The 15475-nt window shown below is 34.8% G+C and overlaps 1 protein-coding gene across 10 annotated transcripts in view; it reads left to right on the plus strand.

The window, feature by feature from the left end:
• The window catches only part of LOC114652251 (transcription factor 4-like), a 319999-nt gene that overhangs the window by 138716 nt on the left and 165808 nt on the right, over nt 1-15475 (plus strand). For all 10 annotated transcript variants that reach the window (XM_028802538.2, XM_028802536.2, XM_028802539.2 and 7 more), the window contains one exon: nt 14327-14388. In XM_028802538.2, the coding sequence (XP_028658371.1) occupies nt 14327-14388 (62 nt within the window). The remainder of the gene's footprint in view (nt 1-14326; nt 14389-15475) is intronic.

The following is a 15475-nucleotide window of genomic DNA, read 5'->3' on the forward strand; positions in this document are numbered from 1 at the left end:
TGGAAAAACAAATCTTTGTATCTGTGCACTTCTTGATTTTAAGTGTTTTGGGAAATTGAGTCTGGTTTTCAAAACTCACAAACTTGTAATGTGCAGCTGAGGCCACTTTGTAATTTACTTGTTTTTTTTTAATACTGTATCTTTGGAGTACTGATATTTTAAGGATATTGGTTAATATTTGTTTTCTTTTTGCTTTAATTGTTTTTACTGTACTTTTAAGGCACTCTTTGATGTGAGGACACCTAGTCGTTGTAGAATATTTTTATAATTCTTATAATATCACAGGGGCGGCACGGTGGTGCAGTGGGTAGCGCTGCTGCCTCGCAGTTGAGAGATATGGGGATCTGGGTTCGCTTCCCGGGTCCTCCCTGCGTGGAATTTGCATGTTCTCCCCGTGTCTGCGTGGGTTTCCTCCGGGAGCTCCGGTTTCCTCCCACAGTCCAAAGACATGCTGGTTAGGTGGATTGGCAATTCTAAATTGGCCCTAGTGTGTGCTTGGTGTTTGGGTGTATTTGTGTGTGTCCTGCGGTGGGTTGGCACCCTGCCCAGGATTGGTTCCTGCCTTGTGCCCTATGTTGGCTGGGATTGGCTCCAGCAGACCCCCGTGACCCTGTGTTCGGATTCAGCGGGTTCGGAAATGGATGGATGGATAATATCACAGTTTTTTTAGCCAGAAATGAAAAATTTTTGTCAATGAAGGAATTCACTTTAACATACTTTATTCATATTTACAGTAATCCCTCACTTATCGTGGGAGATAGGTTCCAAGGCCAACTGCGATAACTGAATTTCCGCGAAGTAGGGACACCATATTTATTTAATTTACTAACGTGTATTTGGACGTTTTTAAACCCTCCCTTTATTGTTTACAACCCACCCTTTACTCTATTAATAACAGGGACATCTGCTAAGCAATATGAAATCGGTGGATAAGTTTACACTTACTGTATAGCGAAGTACGCGTAGCTATATATGACGTGATGATGGTGATGAATATGCTGCACAGTAAAAATGATGACGATGAAGGTGATAATCCCCTGAATGCAGTAGCAAGAGCACGTTAATGCTGAATGAGTGAGATGAGACTTCCTGGTTAATGCAGCACTCCGTCGCTGAGCCAATCAGCAGCACACAGGAACTTAACTGCGTGCTCTGATTGGGTAGCTTCTCAGCCATCCGCCAATAGCATCTCTTGTATGAAATCAACTGGGCAAACCAACTGAGGAAGCAAATACCAGAAGTAAAAAGACCCATTGTCCGCAGAAACCCACGAAGCAGCGAAAAATCCGCGTTATATATTTAGATATGCATACATATAAAATCCGCGAAGTCGTGAATCCGCGAAAAGTGAACCGCGAAGTAGCGAGGGATTACTGTATTTATTTATGGACTTGCCTAAAGAATTATACATGAAATAGAAGTAAAAAATAGTAGGACTGCATACATAGGCAAACATGCATATACTTTGTATTTTCTTAGTTTTTTTACATAAAAAATGTTTCTACCTAGGTTGGCTTTTTCAAAAAGAAAATTATTTTTGTGCAGTTTCATTTTTTTTTCATATTTTAAGCAAATCCCAGAAAAATAATATAAATTAACTCTTACAATTAATAACTTTGTGTTTATGTGTATATATAATATATACACAATATCAGTTTGAGCATAATTATACTTTGTCTTCTGAATCGTTCCTTTTTAATTTTGTGTTTGCCTCAGTAAATAGAAGTAAAAAAAGAAATAATTTACAAACTAAGCAACTGAAAATATATGCTGCTTATCATGTGGCAAAAAAGATTGTTTTAATAAAGTCTTATAGTAACTTTATTCTGTTAAATATGACAGTATAAAATGAAAATATATGCAAATTATGTTATGTAAACTACAACTCTCCCTATCTTTTTTCATTGTAACCTCTCTCTTTTTAGCTGTTCCAGTCTATTTCAGGCAAATTAGTATCTGCCATTGTGATACTGTTAAATGTCGTTGAACCCCCAAGTCCTATTACTGAAACATGTTTAGGTTTAATTTCATTTCAGAATCTGTAAATTTGACCAATACTATTTTACTATCTTTCTACTTTTTAAATTTCTTTTTGTGTAAATAGAATGTCATATCACTTTCCTACTTTTCCCTTAAAATAATGTGCTTATATTTCATTCATATCTCTATTGACTTCCATTATTATTTTCAGTATCTGTTAAAGCTCAAAGACATATTTTATTGTTTTAAGTCCTTTTCTATGCTTATTATTATACCTCTTTGCTGATTGCTTGTGATTTTCTAGGCCCATGCATATTTACTTGAAGTGCCTTTCCTGTTGTCATTATTATATACCCCATCTCTGTTGCCCATCATTTTAGTTTAACTAAAAGCTAGTCTTTCTGTTTCTTTGTCTAAACATGTACGTTGAATCAATTGCAGTACAGTTGATTCTGAAAGATTCTTATTACACCATAAAGCTAAAATGGCTTTACTCTGCAGGATTTGATATAAAGGTTTTTATACATTTGAATATAAGCTCTCATCATGAATTCACATAATAATTCATCTTTTGTGAGCTAACAACCCTACAGCCTATCTCTGGGTTTATCAGCATTTCGTATATTTTGCTACTGGATAGTGTTGAGGCAATTTAGACTTTCTGTTGTTAACTATGGTGCTCAACACAGTTGGCTTTTTTGCAGTATGCTTTAGTCATACTTGTTGCAATATGCAAACATTTGCCATGTATGCTATATAAAGAAGGTTGTACAGTACACCATAGCTTCTTGACTTGACTAAGAAGTGACAGTTATGCTATGCCGAGTTATTGTGATAAAACCAAAAACTTTCTAGATGAACAAAAGTATGATAAATTCTGCTTCATCAGATTTGTAGGGTTTTGCCCCTCACTCGTAATGGTCTGAAACTGAAGTACTTTGATACATCTCTGAATACTTTGCTCTTATCTTGACAATTTGATTAGTTGTAAACAGGTTTGCCCTAGGTTTTTTTTTTTTACTGTTTAGGCTGAATTTGTACTATTATTTTTATCTTTTGTCCTGTTATGCTGAGAGCTGAGACACCGTAGAATGTAATGTTTTGTTTTTCATGGTTTCATCTAATTATCTAAGTCCATCAGCTTGTTCTGGCTAGCTAAACATGGACAGATTTTCTAAGTTGAACACTGTAGAGAGGAGTGGTCATGTGTCAAGGCAACACTGGGAAGAGCCTTCTGCAAATAGAAAATGCCATCACATTCAGAAACCTGAGTGTTCCAGTGGTGGGGGGCAGTGACTTACTAACATTAAAGCGGGTCTAAATATGATTTAAGTGAGTGAAGTGTGTACAAAACTGAATAAAAATCCTCTGGACTCAGACTTCCGCCCCATGCAGGGTTGTTTTACCTGCCTTTCCCATTGCTGCTTAGACTCATGTCTCCATCACCTTAAATTAGACAAAGTGGGTTTGAGAATGCACTGAGATTTGTAAAATCCACTGAATGGCTGATGACAAGCAAACACGTTCTAGAAAATCAGTATGTCACAGACCATGCAAATTAACAAAAAATAAATCAGAACATTAAAAAGAAACTGTTAACCTGAAAAAAATTACACTCACTGAGAGGAAAAAACAATGCTGATAATTGCCCGTCCTACCAAATAAACTCAAAATCTAAGTTCAAGTAAGGCCACTGGAAGAAAAGCATGAAAAAAGTTGAAATGATCGAAAAAAAATCAACTTTATCAAATGCCAAGTTAAAAAAAGAAACCTTGGTGATTATCAATCTACTATATATTGTTCATTTGAAGACGAACAACTTCTGAAATTTCATTGTAAATTCTCTAATTTGGGTTGGATGATTAATATATACTGATTCAGGAGTCTCTGTCTACTACATATTTTAAAATGTGGCTGTTCAGTACTTTTGATTTTTTTAAAAATAGTCATTAAAACATGTTTCAGGTAATTTTGATGCAAGGAAAGAAAAGAGGCCCAATGAGGATGTATAAAGTGCCCATCTATATATTCCATTAATTTTCATAATCTATTTAATCCAATGCGTAGTTATTGGTACCTTGGCAGCATTGGTTACAATATGGGAATAAACTTGGACAGGGTGCCAGTTCCCCTGCAGGGTTCTATAGGATGTAATTACAGAGTAATAACTGTATGAATGACAATTTGATAGTTTTATTATAAGAATAAATGTATATAATCAGTAAACTCTTGATTTTTTGCCGTGGTCACATGCACTTAATGTTCTAATGAGATTTTATTCCAAACAAATTCTATATTTAAAGCCAGTTCAGGTTTCTAATGTAATGTAACTATAATACCTAGATGTATTTTAAGTTTCAGAGAGTATTGCTAAAATGTTCTGTAAACAGATGTGTATGAATATCCTATAGTTATGCATTTTTTTTCTATCATTTCTTTCTAAATGTGGTATCCAAGCAGCAATTTATGATGATCACGCACACAGGTAAAAAGAAAGCTGCTCCACTTTTGGCTGTCTTACTGTTTCTTTCTCATTCTGAGTTAATGGGTATTTTGGAAGAAATTATGGGCTCCGAAACTTAAAGAGCAAGTCAACAAAAAGAAAGCACTTGAAACTGCGCAACCAGTACTGGGCTCATTTGCAAAAAAATTTATATAACTGGTGTTATAGGTAACATATGAGATTTTAGAATTAAATGGTGAAATCAATAAACAGCTGATATTGGGTGCTGAGTCAGACATTGCCTAGAAGGAAAAGAACTATTGTTTAAAATATACTCCAACATACTGTTGTGTGGCAGAAGATCAATGGATTTCATTTAAATGTTGCCATGGTGGACATTTGGTTTTATTCCTGAAAAAAATTATCCTTTACCAGCAAGCCCGCGATTCTCGAAAGAATCGCAAATCCAAGAATGGCAATCACATTCTGTTCCCTCCGATACTTGAAGGGATGAAATATCATGGAGGGTGCGTCCTGGGAAAGTTCATTTAATTAAATAAACATATGTGTACTAAAGCGGTTTCTTTTTGGAGCTGTGACTCATCTGGTTCTGGTGTTTCAGAAGCGTGTTGTAGGCGCCTTCGTTTATTGTTTTTATCCATGCAGTCTCTTTTTTGTTTTTCTATGGCTGTGTCATCAGCAAGAAGTCGTTTGCTGACGGCAGTGGATTCGCATGCTGAAGTGACCATGGCGGCGGATCCGGGCATGGAGGGCTACATCACTAAACGAACGTGTTATGTGCAGTGGTGTGGGTGGTCGCGTTCGGGCGGCTGTACAACCTGGCGTGCACACTTTACCTCAGGTTTAGTTCACAGGTCGTAGCCATGGTTAAGTTTTCGTTTAATTAAATAAACATATTTGTTTTGTACTAAAGCGGTTTCTTTGTGTGGGCGCCATCGTTCATTGTTTTTATCCATACGGGCTCGTTTACAGGTCGTAGCCATACGGGCTTGTGTTTGTATTACTAATTGTTGAGCTCCTTCCATTTGGAGCCATGACTCTGCTGTGTCAGAAGCGCGTTGTGGGCACCTTCGTTCATTGTGTTTATCCATATGGGCTCGTTTTGTATTTCCGTTAGTTGAGCTCTTTCATTGTGGAGCCGTGATGTCTTTGCTTCTGGTGTGTCTGAAGCGCGTCGTAGGAGCCTCCGTGTATTGTTTGTATCCATGCGGTCACGTCTTTGTTGTTCTGTGGCTGTGTCGTTAGGTAGAAGTCGTTTACTGTTAGGAAGTATACTCCAAGTTACACACACTGACTGCTGGCACAGTGGATTAGAGCAGGTGTAGTTTACAGGTTGTGGTGTTTGGGCGCCACGCACTGACTCTGGGAACTACGGGCGCGGTTTTGTATTACAAATCGTTGAGCTCTTTCCATTTGGAGCCGTGACTCCTTTGCCCTGCGGTGGGTTGGCACCCTGCCCGGGATTGGTTCCTGCCCTGTGTTGGCTGGGATTGGCTCCAGCAGAACCCCGTGACCCTGTGTTCGGATTCAGCGGGTTGGAAAATGGATGGATGGATGGACCCCTTTGCCTCTGCTGACACCGACTGCTGGCACAGTGGATTAGAGCAAGTTTAGTTTACAGGTTGTGTTGTTTGGGTGCCACCTACTGACTCTGGGAAGCCACTGGGTTAGACTCTGGGGCGCTGTGGCACAGTGCGCATGCGCGTCGTTGCGACCGCCATGCATAAATTAAACTGTCGTTTAGTAATACAGATATCTATTACTTAATTAGTTACAGTAGAGAATTATTTTAGATAAGCTCTATTATTATTCAAGATGAAGTGATGTTTGATTGGACTGATATTTAACAGAAATTAATCACTGCTTTAGCCAGTGTGATAAACTGTTAATTCCAAATGTGGGCATTCTTTTCAACACAGGTTTTAATTTTAATATCTGCTGCAAATTTCTATGGTAAATTACTTTCCTTATACATACAAATGAATCAGTACAGTATGTTTAGCAGTAATATAACTGAATTTAACTGTCTCATTTTTGGTCCCTTCCAGTTCCCTGTGACCTTATTTTTTATACAATTCACCAACTGCTTGCTATTGCAGTCAGTCAATTGTGCCTATTTTCATTTTCAGCTTTAAGGCTTAACAATGGTATTTGCAAAGTGTTTAAATGTTAACTGCCGCAAAATTGCTACAGTAGTAGTTTTGAAGATTAATTTTTATTCCACTTTCTTAAGTTTTGTTTACAGCACTTGGGAATTGTATACAATGTCTTGTTTTGTTAGAAGATGTCAATCTTCTCATTATTTTCAGTCCACTTCATAGGATTTTTGTTATTTTCAAAATTTTCAAATCTTCTACATATTCCTCGTACCTTGTAAAAGTTGTGTGCACTTTTTCAAAAGACACCATTACATGTTATGAAAGACCCCTGCAAACCAAGCCAAGAGGATATATATGCAAATAAAAAAAGTGGTTCCCTTTTCAAACAATCTTTTAGTGTTCAGAAATCCATCCATCTATTGTTAATTCCAATTTATCAAAAATATTGTTAATTTTTAAGTGTTGCTTCCGTTTTGTCATTATGTAAACAAATTCTTGTAGTTGAAGTTTTTTTGTTTTAAGGATTTAAATGATTCTGTGTGTTTTAAAAGGTACTGCTCAGGTTTTTGTGAATTCACTTATGTATCTGTTGTTCTGTATAAAGCTGAGACTAGCGCTGGACATTCACAATGCCGTATATGGTGGCATTTTCTTCTGCTTCATAGGCTATGCAGTACTAGTAGGATTCATAGGTAAAGGGTTATATACAGGACACCTCAACAACATAAATTAGTATAAGGAAGCCCAACAGTAGGAATGGCACACACATAACATGATCTAAAGTACATTTAATGTTCCTCAGTCTGTTTAAGTCTGTCTAAATGTGGCATTGATGATCAAACACATATATATTTGTCATTTGTATCCCTGGTTCTTTATTGCATAGTGATATATCACTGGTAATTTATATTTGGTAATTGTGTGTGTTTTATTTTTGTATGCGTTTTGATGATATACTTAATGAAAGGTGCTATATAAAATAAATCCACACACCCAGTTTCTAACCAGCTTAATCCAGTTCGGGATTGCAGTGAGCCAGAGCTCATCCTGACAGTGTCAGGAAAGCACCTTGGATGAGTGCCAATCTAGTGGAGGGCACACTCATGCACTTATCCACACTCATTTATATGAATATAATTTAGAGGTGCCAGTTAACCTACATGTATTGAAAAAAGGTTGCCTACTTCAGTTGTTTGCATACTGAAATAAGGTGAGAAATAATACATAGCACTTAGTGAACACAAAAAATATTAGCACAGAAAAAAAAAGGAAAACCGACATACCTTTAATAAAAAATATGACGTGGAAAAAACACCATTCAGTGACTTAATTTCTTATACTGGATTAGACATAAGGGGTTTTGTGAATATTTTTTATGTTTTTTTTATTTAAAAAAAATCATTGTAATTATTGAATTGTTTATTACATATTACAACTGTCTTTGGCTATTACTAAACATTGTTTATTTTTTTATTGATTTGATTGATTTTTTTCTTCCCTTTCCCCCACAGCTGTGTGGTACAAGCTTGTGTATGTCAAGGTTAAACAGAAAGGGGTTAAGAAATCCATGGTCAAAGTCCTAGGTTACTACTACTGCATAAAAACAATAAGCAGGCATAGTACAGTATTATGTCCATCCATTCAGTATTGGAAAAAATTTGTCCAGTTCAGTGTTGCATTGCATTTGTGAAGTCAAAATGATTACTAATTAATTTTTTAACTTTTAATATTTAAGACACGTGTTTTGGACTTGTGTTCTGTGATTTTAAAGTCATCATTTTTGATAGTAGTAGACCTTAATGTGTACTTTTTAATCCATACAGAAAATAGTTGGTTTAGCAGTTTTGCAAATGTAATTATGTTCCTTTTTAAAACCTTTTGTTTGTGTGTTGCATTTAAAAATAAAATTATAGATTGCATTCAAGAGTAGTTAAAACTAACATTCTGCAATAGTAATACAATCAAATACTATATTTAACTGTTTATAAATGAGTTATATGTTTAACCATAATGCTGTATCTCAGAAATATTTTTGAATCATACATCGTGTGCATTTGTAATTGTCTCTTACTGTCTATATGTATATATGTTGCGTGTGTTTGCATATATAGGTATCATTTTTGTTTATATTTTTGTTATTTTTCATTTAGGAAGGGCAGATCAGATAGTGCATTTATCTCAAAACGTTTCACATGCTTGATGTCCTTTCATAGAAATTAATCCATGTTTATTTGTGATATAAAATAGTATTATGCTGTTTTTACATACTCGCCAGCAATACAGAAAGTTAACAGCCGTTGGTTGTTTTTTCCTATAAAGTCAAGTGACAGTTTTTTGTGATGGTCTAGTACAGTACAGTAGATTTAGGTAGCTCAATGACAGCATCTTGCTGTAACTTATTTTTAGTGTGGATGTGCCCAGTTTTCGTGTTTTTAGCATCTGATTATTTAAAAAGCTCTGCAGTGCCATCGGTTAGCTGTGCATTAATGAAATTTCCTACATGTTTATAAAAGAACTTTTTGTTGAATGTGTTGATACTATACTATATGTACAAGTATTATAATTATTAAATATATATTCACATGTTAACATCCAGCATTGATTTACATGTTTGTAACATATAAACATATCTTTGATATAAAGAAATGAGGAACAATTAACAGTCTGAGGACAAGAGGTTAATATTGGGTTAGACCTTTTAATGTGTTTTGATACTACAGTTGTTCTGTTGTTGTGTTAAGGGATTTCTACATGTTTTTTTTTTTTAAATTGGCATAATACATTTTCTTTTTTTTGCACAGGTTTATGTATGAATAAAAAACTTAATGTAAAGCTTAGTGTACCTTCTCAATGCTCATTGTATTTCAGGTATTGTGAAATTTCCCAAATCCTTCCAACAAAGGAAAGTGTTTCAAATGTACAAATCTCCAGAATATATTTTCTGGAGCACTTGGGTATGTTAAAATAAACATGATTTGCTGCTGTCTCTATTTAAGTGGTTAATTCATTTTTACTAAATCTCTCAACTCCTCCTTATTTTTAAATTAGGACTCAAAGCAAGCTAAAACAGGAAAAAAAAATCCAAAATCAAATTCTAGACCACAATATTACATGCAGCATAAAGAGTTCAGCTTTAAATTCTATCCCTATGCCGCGTTTAGTAGTGTTAGCCATGGGGCTTGGCAGTGCCACCATTGTCATGGTGCCAAGAAATATCCGCAGCGCCTGCCGCATTCTAGTAACAGAGGTTTGTCTAAAACAAGAATGCAGCGAATGCGGCGTGGTTGTTTTTTGGTATTTTTTTTTTTTTTTTTGTTTTTTTGAATTTTTTTTTTCTTTAATTTAATGATTGCAGTCAGGTCTACTGAGAAAGAGTGACATGATGCTGCGGAGAAATAGAGCTGTTATTTTTGCATAATATATATATATATATATATATATACATATACACTGTTTATATATAAAATGTATAGGTTGTTCGCTGTCACTTTCTTTAAGTTAATTAGAAATTGAACAATAACATAGCATAGTAAGCATTTCTTTGGTCTGTAAAGGATATGATTTTAGTACATTCTTATCTTTACATGTATAGTTTAAAAGAGGATGAATCTCTAGATGGATGGATAAGGTGGTATTTTAACATATGATGTTGTTCCTTATTTGTAATAAAAATATGTAGACCTGTTCATAATTTATAACTATCTAAGCATATGTTACTAGTTTTAAATATATGATCATGTGGTAAAAAAAAGACTGATAAAAGTCAGTAATGAGCCTGTCCTTGTATTGTTCTTCTCTTCATACCTTTTTCTTTATTTAAGTATACATTTGTACATGGGTTTGCATTCTGTGCCTGTTTAGAATATCAAATGTGTTTGGGGTTGGGGGGGGGGGGGGAATGGGGGCGTTGTGCAGGTGTTTTAAATAAATATTCATACAAAATTCTATAAGTCCTGCTTTTATTGCTCATCAGTGCTTGAATGTTTGCCATCAATTGATTATTAGATATGCTTTACAATAGAAGTGATTGCTAAATCTTATATTTGGAACTCAGACAAAGTGCAGCCTTTTATCATTGTATTGTTTTTTTTGTTTTTTTTTTTAATAAACTGATTCATCAGCATGTCAGAAATTCTACACATCAGCCAGCTCGGTCTGCTGATCTTCCCCAAATTTGTTGTGTTTATTCTGACCAGCAGACAGCTTAATTTATACTGAAACGATGTACCTTAAATGCTGTTTTTTATTTAAATAAAAAGTAGCTCCCTATGGCTACAGTGCCCCTTTAGTACCTTTAGACTTTGTCGGAGTTCTGGAAGGGTGCCCATTGATGTCATGGAAACACTTGAATTACTAAGAATGATTCATGTCTATGCTGTTCTCCCATCCTCCCCCACACAAACAAGAATACATTTTTTAACCCTTGCTTTTTTACTGCGTGCTTTCCATTTATTAATTTTTGAACCTATATTTGTGTCTACATATAAAATATACAGCATATGCAGACATTGACTTATTTAATATTGAAAAGCAGGCACATATCTATATGGTGCTAAGTATGTGATATGGTGGTATTATTCAAACACATTCACACAGACACATATATAAGAGCACACACACTTTTGTGTAATATAATAATGTTTTCAAACCTAATTAAAAACCTACTTTAAACCTACCTACATATATAATGTATATGTGTGTGTGTATATGTATGCAGCCATTGTCCTTTCTCTCATTTCAAATTGCCATATAAATTTCCTGTAAATCCTACCGTGCAAAATGTAAAAGTTAGTATTGTGGAAATTAAACAATATTGATAAAATACTTTAATATATACATCAGGACATATTTCTGATCAAGTGTTCAATACAGTGTTCACCTTAAGTACATTAGTTATATCCTTACACTTCGTTTTGAGAAAGAAAAACAGAACGTTCTGAATTTCTGTCTCTTCTATTACTATGGCTTTTAAAAGATGCAGTTCCATTTGTTGTGCATTTATTCAAGTATAATGTTTAAGCTTTGCATTTTTTATGCTTACAGTTTATATCATTAATGTTCATTGAGTCTATGCATTAAACACTTTAAGGGAGTACAACTCATAGATAAAAGTTGCTAGATTTTTGAATCTCTGGGATTTTCACTAGTCTCAGATCATCAATATCTTTTTGTCTCTGTCATGCTTTGCAGAGATAGAAAAATGGTGGGTACCCTCCTCATTGTAGATGTACAACGAACTTTGTGACACCCTTATCCAGAACCTGTAGATGGACCACGAGCAAAGAGATTACTTTTTTCTGTCTATTTCTGCCTTTGATGTTAAAGTTCTTCTCGGTGTATACTTTAGCATAGGGTTTCTTAAACTTTTTTTTCTCGCGACACAATATTCCTGACCCATTCCTTGACAATCATCAGAAGGGGTGGTTGAGGTCCCCATTCAAAATTCACTGACTATAGTCACAGCCCTCCTTGGAGAATCACCACTGATTGTCATAATGAAGCAGAGTTCATGGCTTAATCAACCTGAAGTGACCCAGAGCAACACCTTTGCAAACCTTATGCAACCCATTATCACTAAATACCCTACACAATACAACGACGGTAAACCACAACCCAAATTTAAGAAACCCTGCTTTAGAATTATGTGCCAGGATGCACAGTGTTTATAAAAGAACCAATTTCTGTAGTTCATTTCAAACTGTTCCTAAAATATTTTAATGCAACCAGTTTAAGAAAAGTTGACGATCCTACCACAATGTTGTATCTACTTAATTGCTTAATAAGATAACATTTTGAGTTTGCACCTAGCAGTTGTATAATTGGTAATCCATTATTAGTGATTAAAGGCATGCGTTATTGCTCTTGTAAGAAATTAATCAAAATTCACTACTGAGATTTCTGAAGTTAAATTTACTAAAGTATACTTTGACAAAGACCAGAAAGTGAAGTTGAAAACTCATAAAGCATTACTTTTATCTGCTCACCCTGTAGTCCATTTCAGGGTTAAAACGTCTTTCAGCAAGTTTAGAGGCAAGACAAGAACCAGTCCTGAAAAGTGCTAGTTCATTGCTTAACACACTGCCATGTGCTTCCACACCCAAATGCGGCTATTTTAGAGTCAACGACTTCAACTACTACAAACTTCTTTGGATGTGAGAAGAAAAGCAGAGTTGAGAGAAACAGGGAGAAAGTGAAGAACTCCATGGAGACAGTTCTGGGCCTGGATCTGAACCTAGGACTCTGGAGCTGTGAGGCAGTATCACTAGCCACCATTTCATTTTTAGCATACTTTTCTTCAGTGCTAGTCACAATTTGTGACATGCATTTCCTCAGAGCTGTATTTTTATTCCTCTGGTAAACGTGTAATATAGAGTTTTATTGTGCAATTTTAGTTTAGTGATGCTAAATTTCTGTTAATTAGTTTTTTCTTTGCTACTTTCCCTAAGGAATGCTCTAATCAAATGGATGTGTTCACCAGAAAGTAGGAAGAAAATCCTTTAAAATTATAAAAATAATAATAATAAAGAACCACTTCTTAAACATTTTCTTCTCTCTTGTTTCATTTCAAATATTTTATTAAAGCAGACAAAGTATTGTGGACATTCAAAAGTGCAAATGGGACTGAAATGCCTTTTCTGCTGTTAACTTCCTTATTCTTGTGTGTCTCTGTGATATTAATTTGGGACTCGTCAGGGAGAGAAAAAGAAAATATATTGAAGTTTCAGATTCTTAAATTAGAGATGAAGAAATAGAACTTCAGTGATTTACAAGTGTTGCAGGCAGTAACAATATATTTTAATTTCATTGAAAAATAATGCTGATAATTTCCAAGGCTGTGTTTTTTATTAAGCAGTGAGGGAGAAAAATGAATGCTGCATGTGGTAGACCTTGAAGTACCAACATAAACCCAGAAAAGTATAAGCATCACTGTGAACATTTATTAATTTTATAATTAACTTTCAAACATATTCCAAAATTACTCATTAGGTGTTTTTTAAAGAGCACTCTTATTAAACTATTCTGCTTGATCCATTTGTTCCCCTTTGATTGTATGGTTTACAGTTTTATTAGCAGCAATAGAAATTTGAGACACATTAATATTTGTTAATTACAGCAATGGTTATTTAGTTCTGAATGCACACAAAAAGAATGTAACTTTACACCTATTAAAAAATACTTTTTTGTGAACTAATCAACGATCCATTTCCCCTACTTCCCAGGTGAATCCTACAATATGTCATGATTTTCATGATTCAAGTGGAAGTGCTGGCCTAAAGCTTGCATTTCTTTTTCAGTAGAACTACATTTTGGCAAAATTTTTTCTGGATAGTAATTAATACATGTGGAAATGTGGTGAAAGATTATTACTTTATCGAACAGTGCAAATGGTTTTTGATCATTCCTTCTTGTCTTCTACCATATAATTTGTCCAGAGTCCATTTCACACGTGTCAAATTGACTTGTCTCATTTGAACAAAGGTGTAATATTTCTGAGTGAAAAAGTCATAACCGCCACATGCACTGTAAGACACATGACATTGATTTGATGAACCAGCTACCAAGGCCTTGGTGTTGGGTGATGGAATATGAAGGTCTTTGACTAGATTCATTGTTTTGAGAAAGTATGTTTGCTTGGCAATGTTAGCCATTCTTACTTGTGAGAAAGTAGAACAAATTCTAAAACAGAGAAGGATTTCAATAGGTAAAATCAAAGTTCTGGAAATGTTTAAAGGAAGGTCAATATTCATTTATTGTAAAAATTTCTCCTTTTCTCTGCTTGAAGGTAAAACAGACAGAGGATCCTATCCATATGGAAGAGACTCCAGCTTGCAAGGTTGCCACCAGGTAAGAAAGATCAATATCTGTCAAGTAACAATATTATGAAATGGCAAGTAAAAGTCCCTGTATTTACTGTAAACACTCTAGACCTCCATGAATTTAAACTAGTCGACAGTGTTGGCAAAGAAACTTTTTTGGATCAGAATCATGTGTATTCATGTAACTACTGCCTTGTTGAATTCATTCTCTTTATGCATTTAGTTTTGCATATCCTTTATCCATATAAGGCATAAATATATACTTGAAGTGTTGGGAGTAGTTGCTCCAGAAAATTGATGTTAAGATGCCTGTGTAAAAAGGAAAATTCCCAAGCAGATACAAGTAGATTACCATTATAAATTAATCATTCTTGACAGTTGACAAGGTAAACCTTCACGGGAATGCTCTGTGGTTGTGATTGACATTAAGGTACATAATATAACTTGGGGAAAGGTGGAGCTGTAGAAAGTCCTCAAGAGATTTAATTTGAAAAGCTGCATTATTAGTAGTGTAGTGGAATGTGGTGTTGCTGTGATTCAGTTTCTGTTTTTCAGTGGTGTGTATAACACAACAAAGTGATTCCACTGGGATAAGTGTTTGATTCCATGTTATGGGTCGGCAATAGAGCATCACCTGTCTTTTTGCTTTTATATATTTTATTCATAAACATATGTTTTTCGCAGGGTCAGTAACAGTGTGTCTTTTTCATGATAGCTTTATTTCCATGGTTTTTATTTCTTCAGTTTGCCCTTTCTTGTTGCACAGTTAGCCTATTTTTCCTATAATGTACAGTGTGTCCAATACCTTTACTCTAATTGGCGTTGTGCAGAAAGAATAAAGATTTATTTGTGAAACAGCTATTTAAATTATTAGATTTTGTATAGTGTTGAAAATTTGTTGGATTTTTGTGTTCATATACCGCTTTTCTCTTTAAAATACTATTTCTGCATGTAAGTTACCTAGGCTTTTGCTGTTACCGGTTGGAAATTCTACTCAAGGGAAGATGCACACAAAGTCCTAATTTATTAATAGGGGTTGTTAATCACTTTTTTCTATCATTTATTCCAACATACCTTAAGTTGGTTGTTTAATTTAATTTAATGTAATAAAACCT

The sequence above is a fragment of the Erpetoichthys calabaricus genome, chromosome 5 (genome assembly GCF_900747795.2).
Source record: "Erpetoichthys calabaricus chromosome 5, fErpCal1.3, whole genome shotgun sequence".
NCBI classification, from domain to species: Eukaryota; Metazoa; Chordata; class Cladistia; order Polypteriformes; family Polypteridae; genus Erpetoichthys; species Erpetoichthys calabaricus.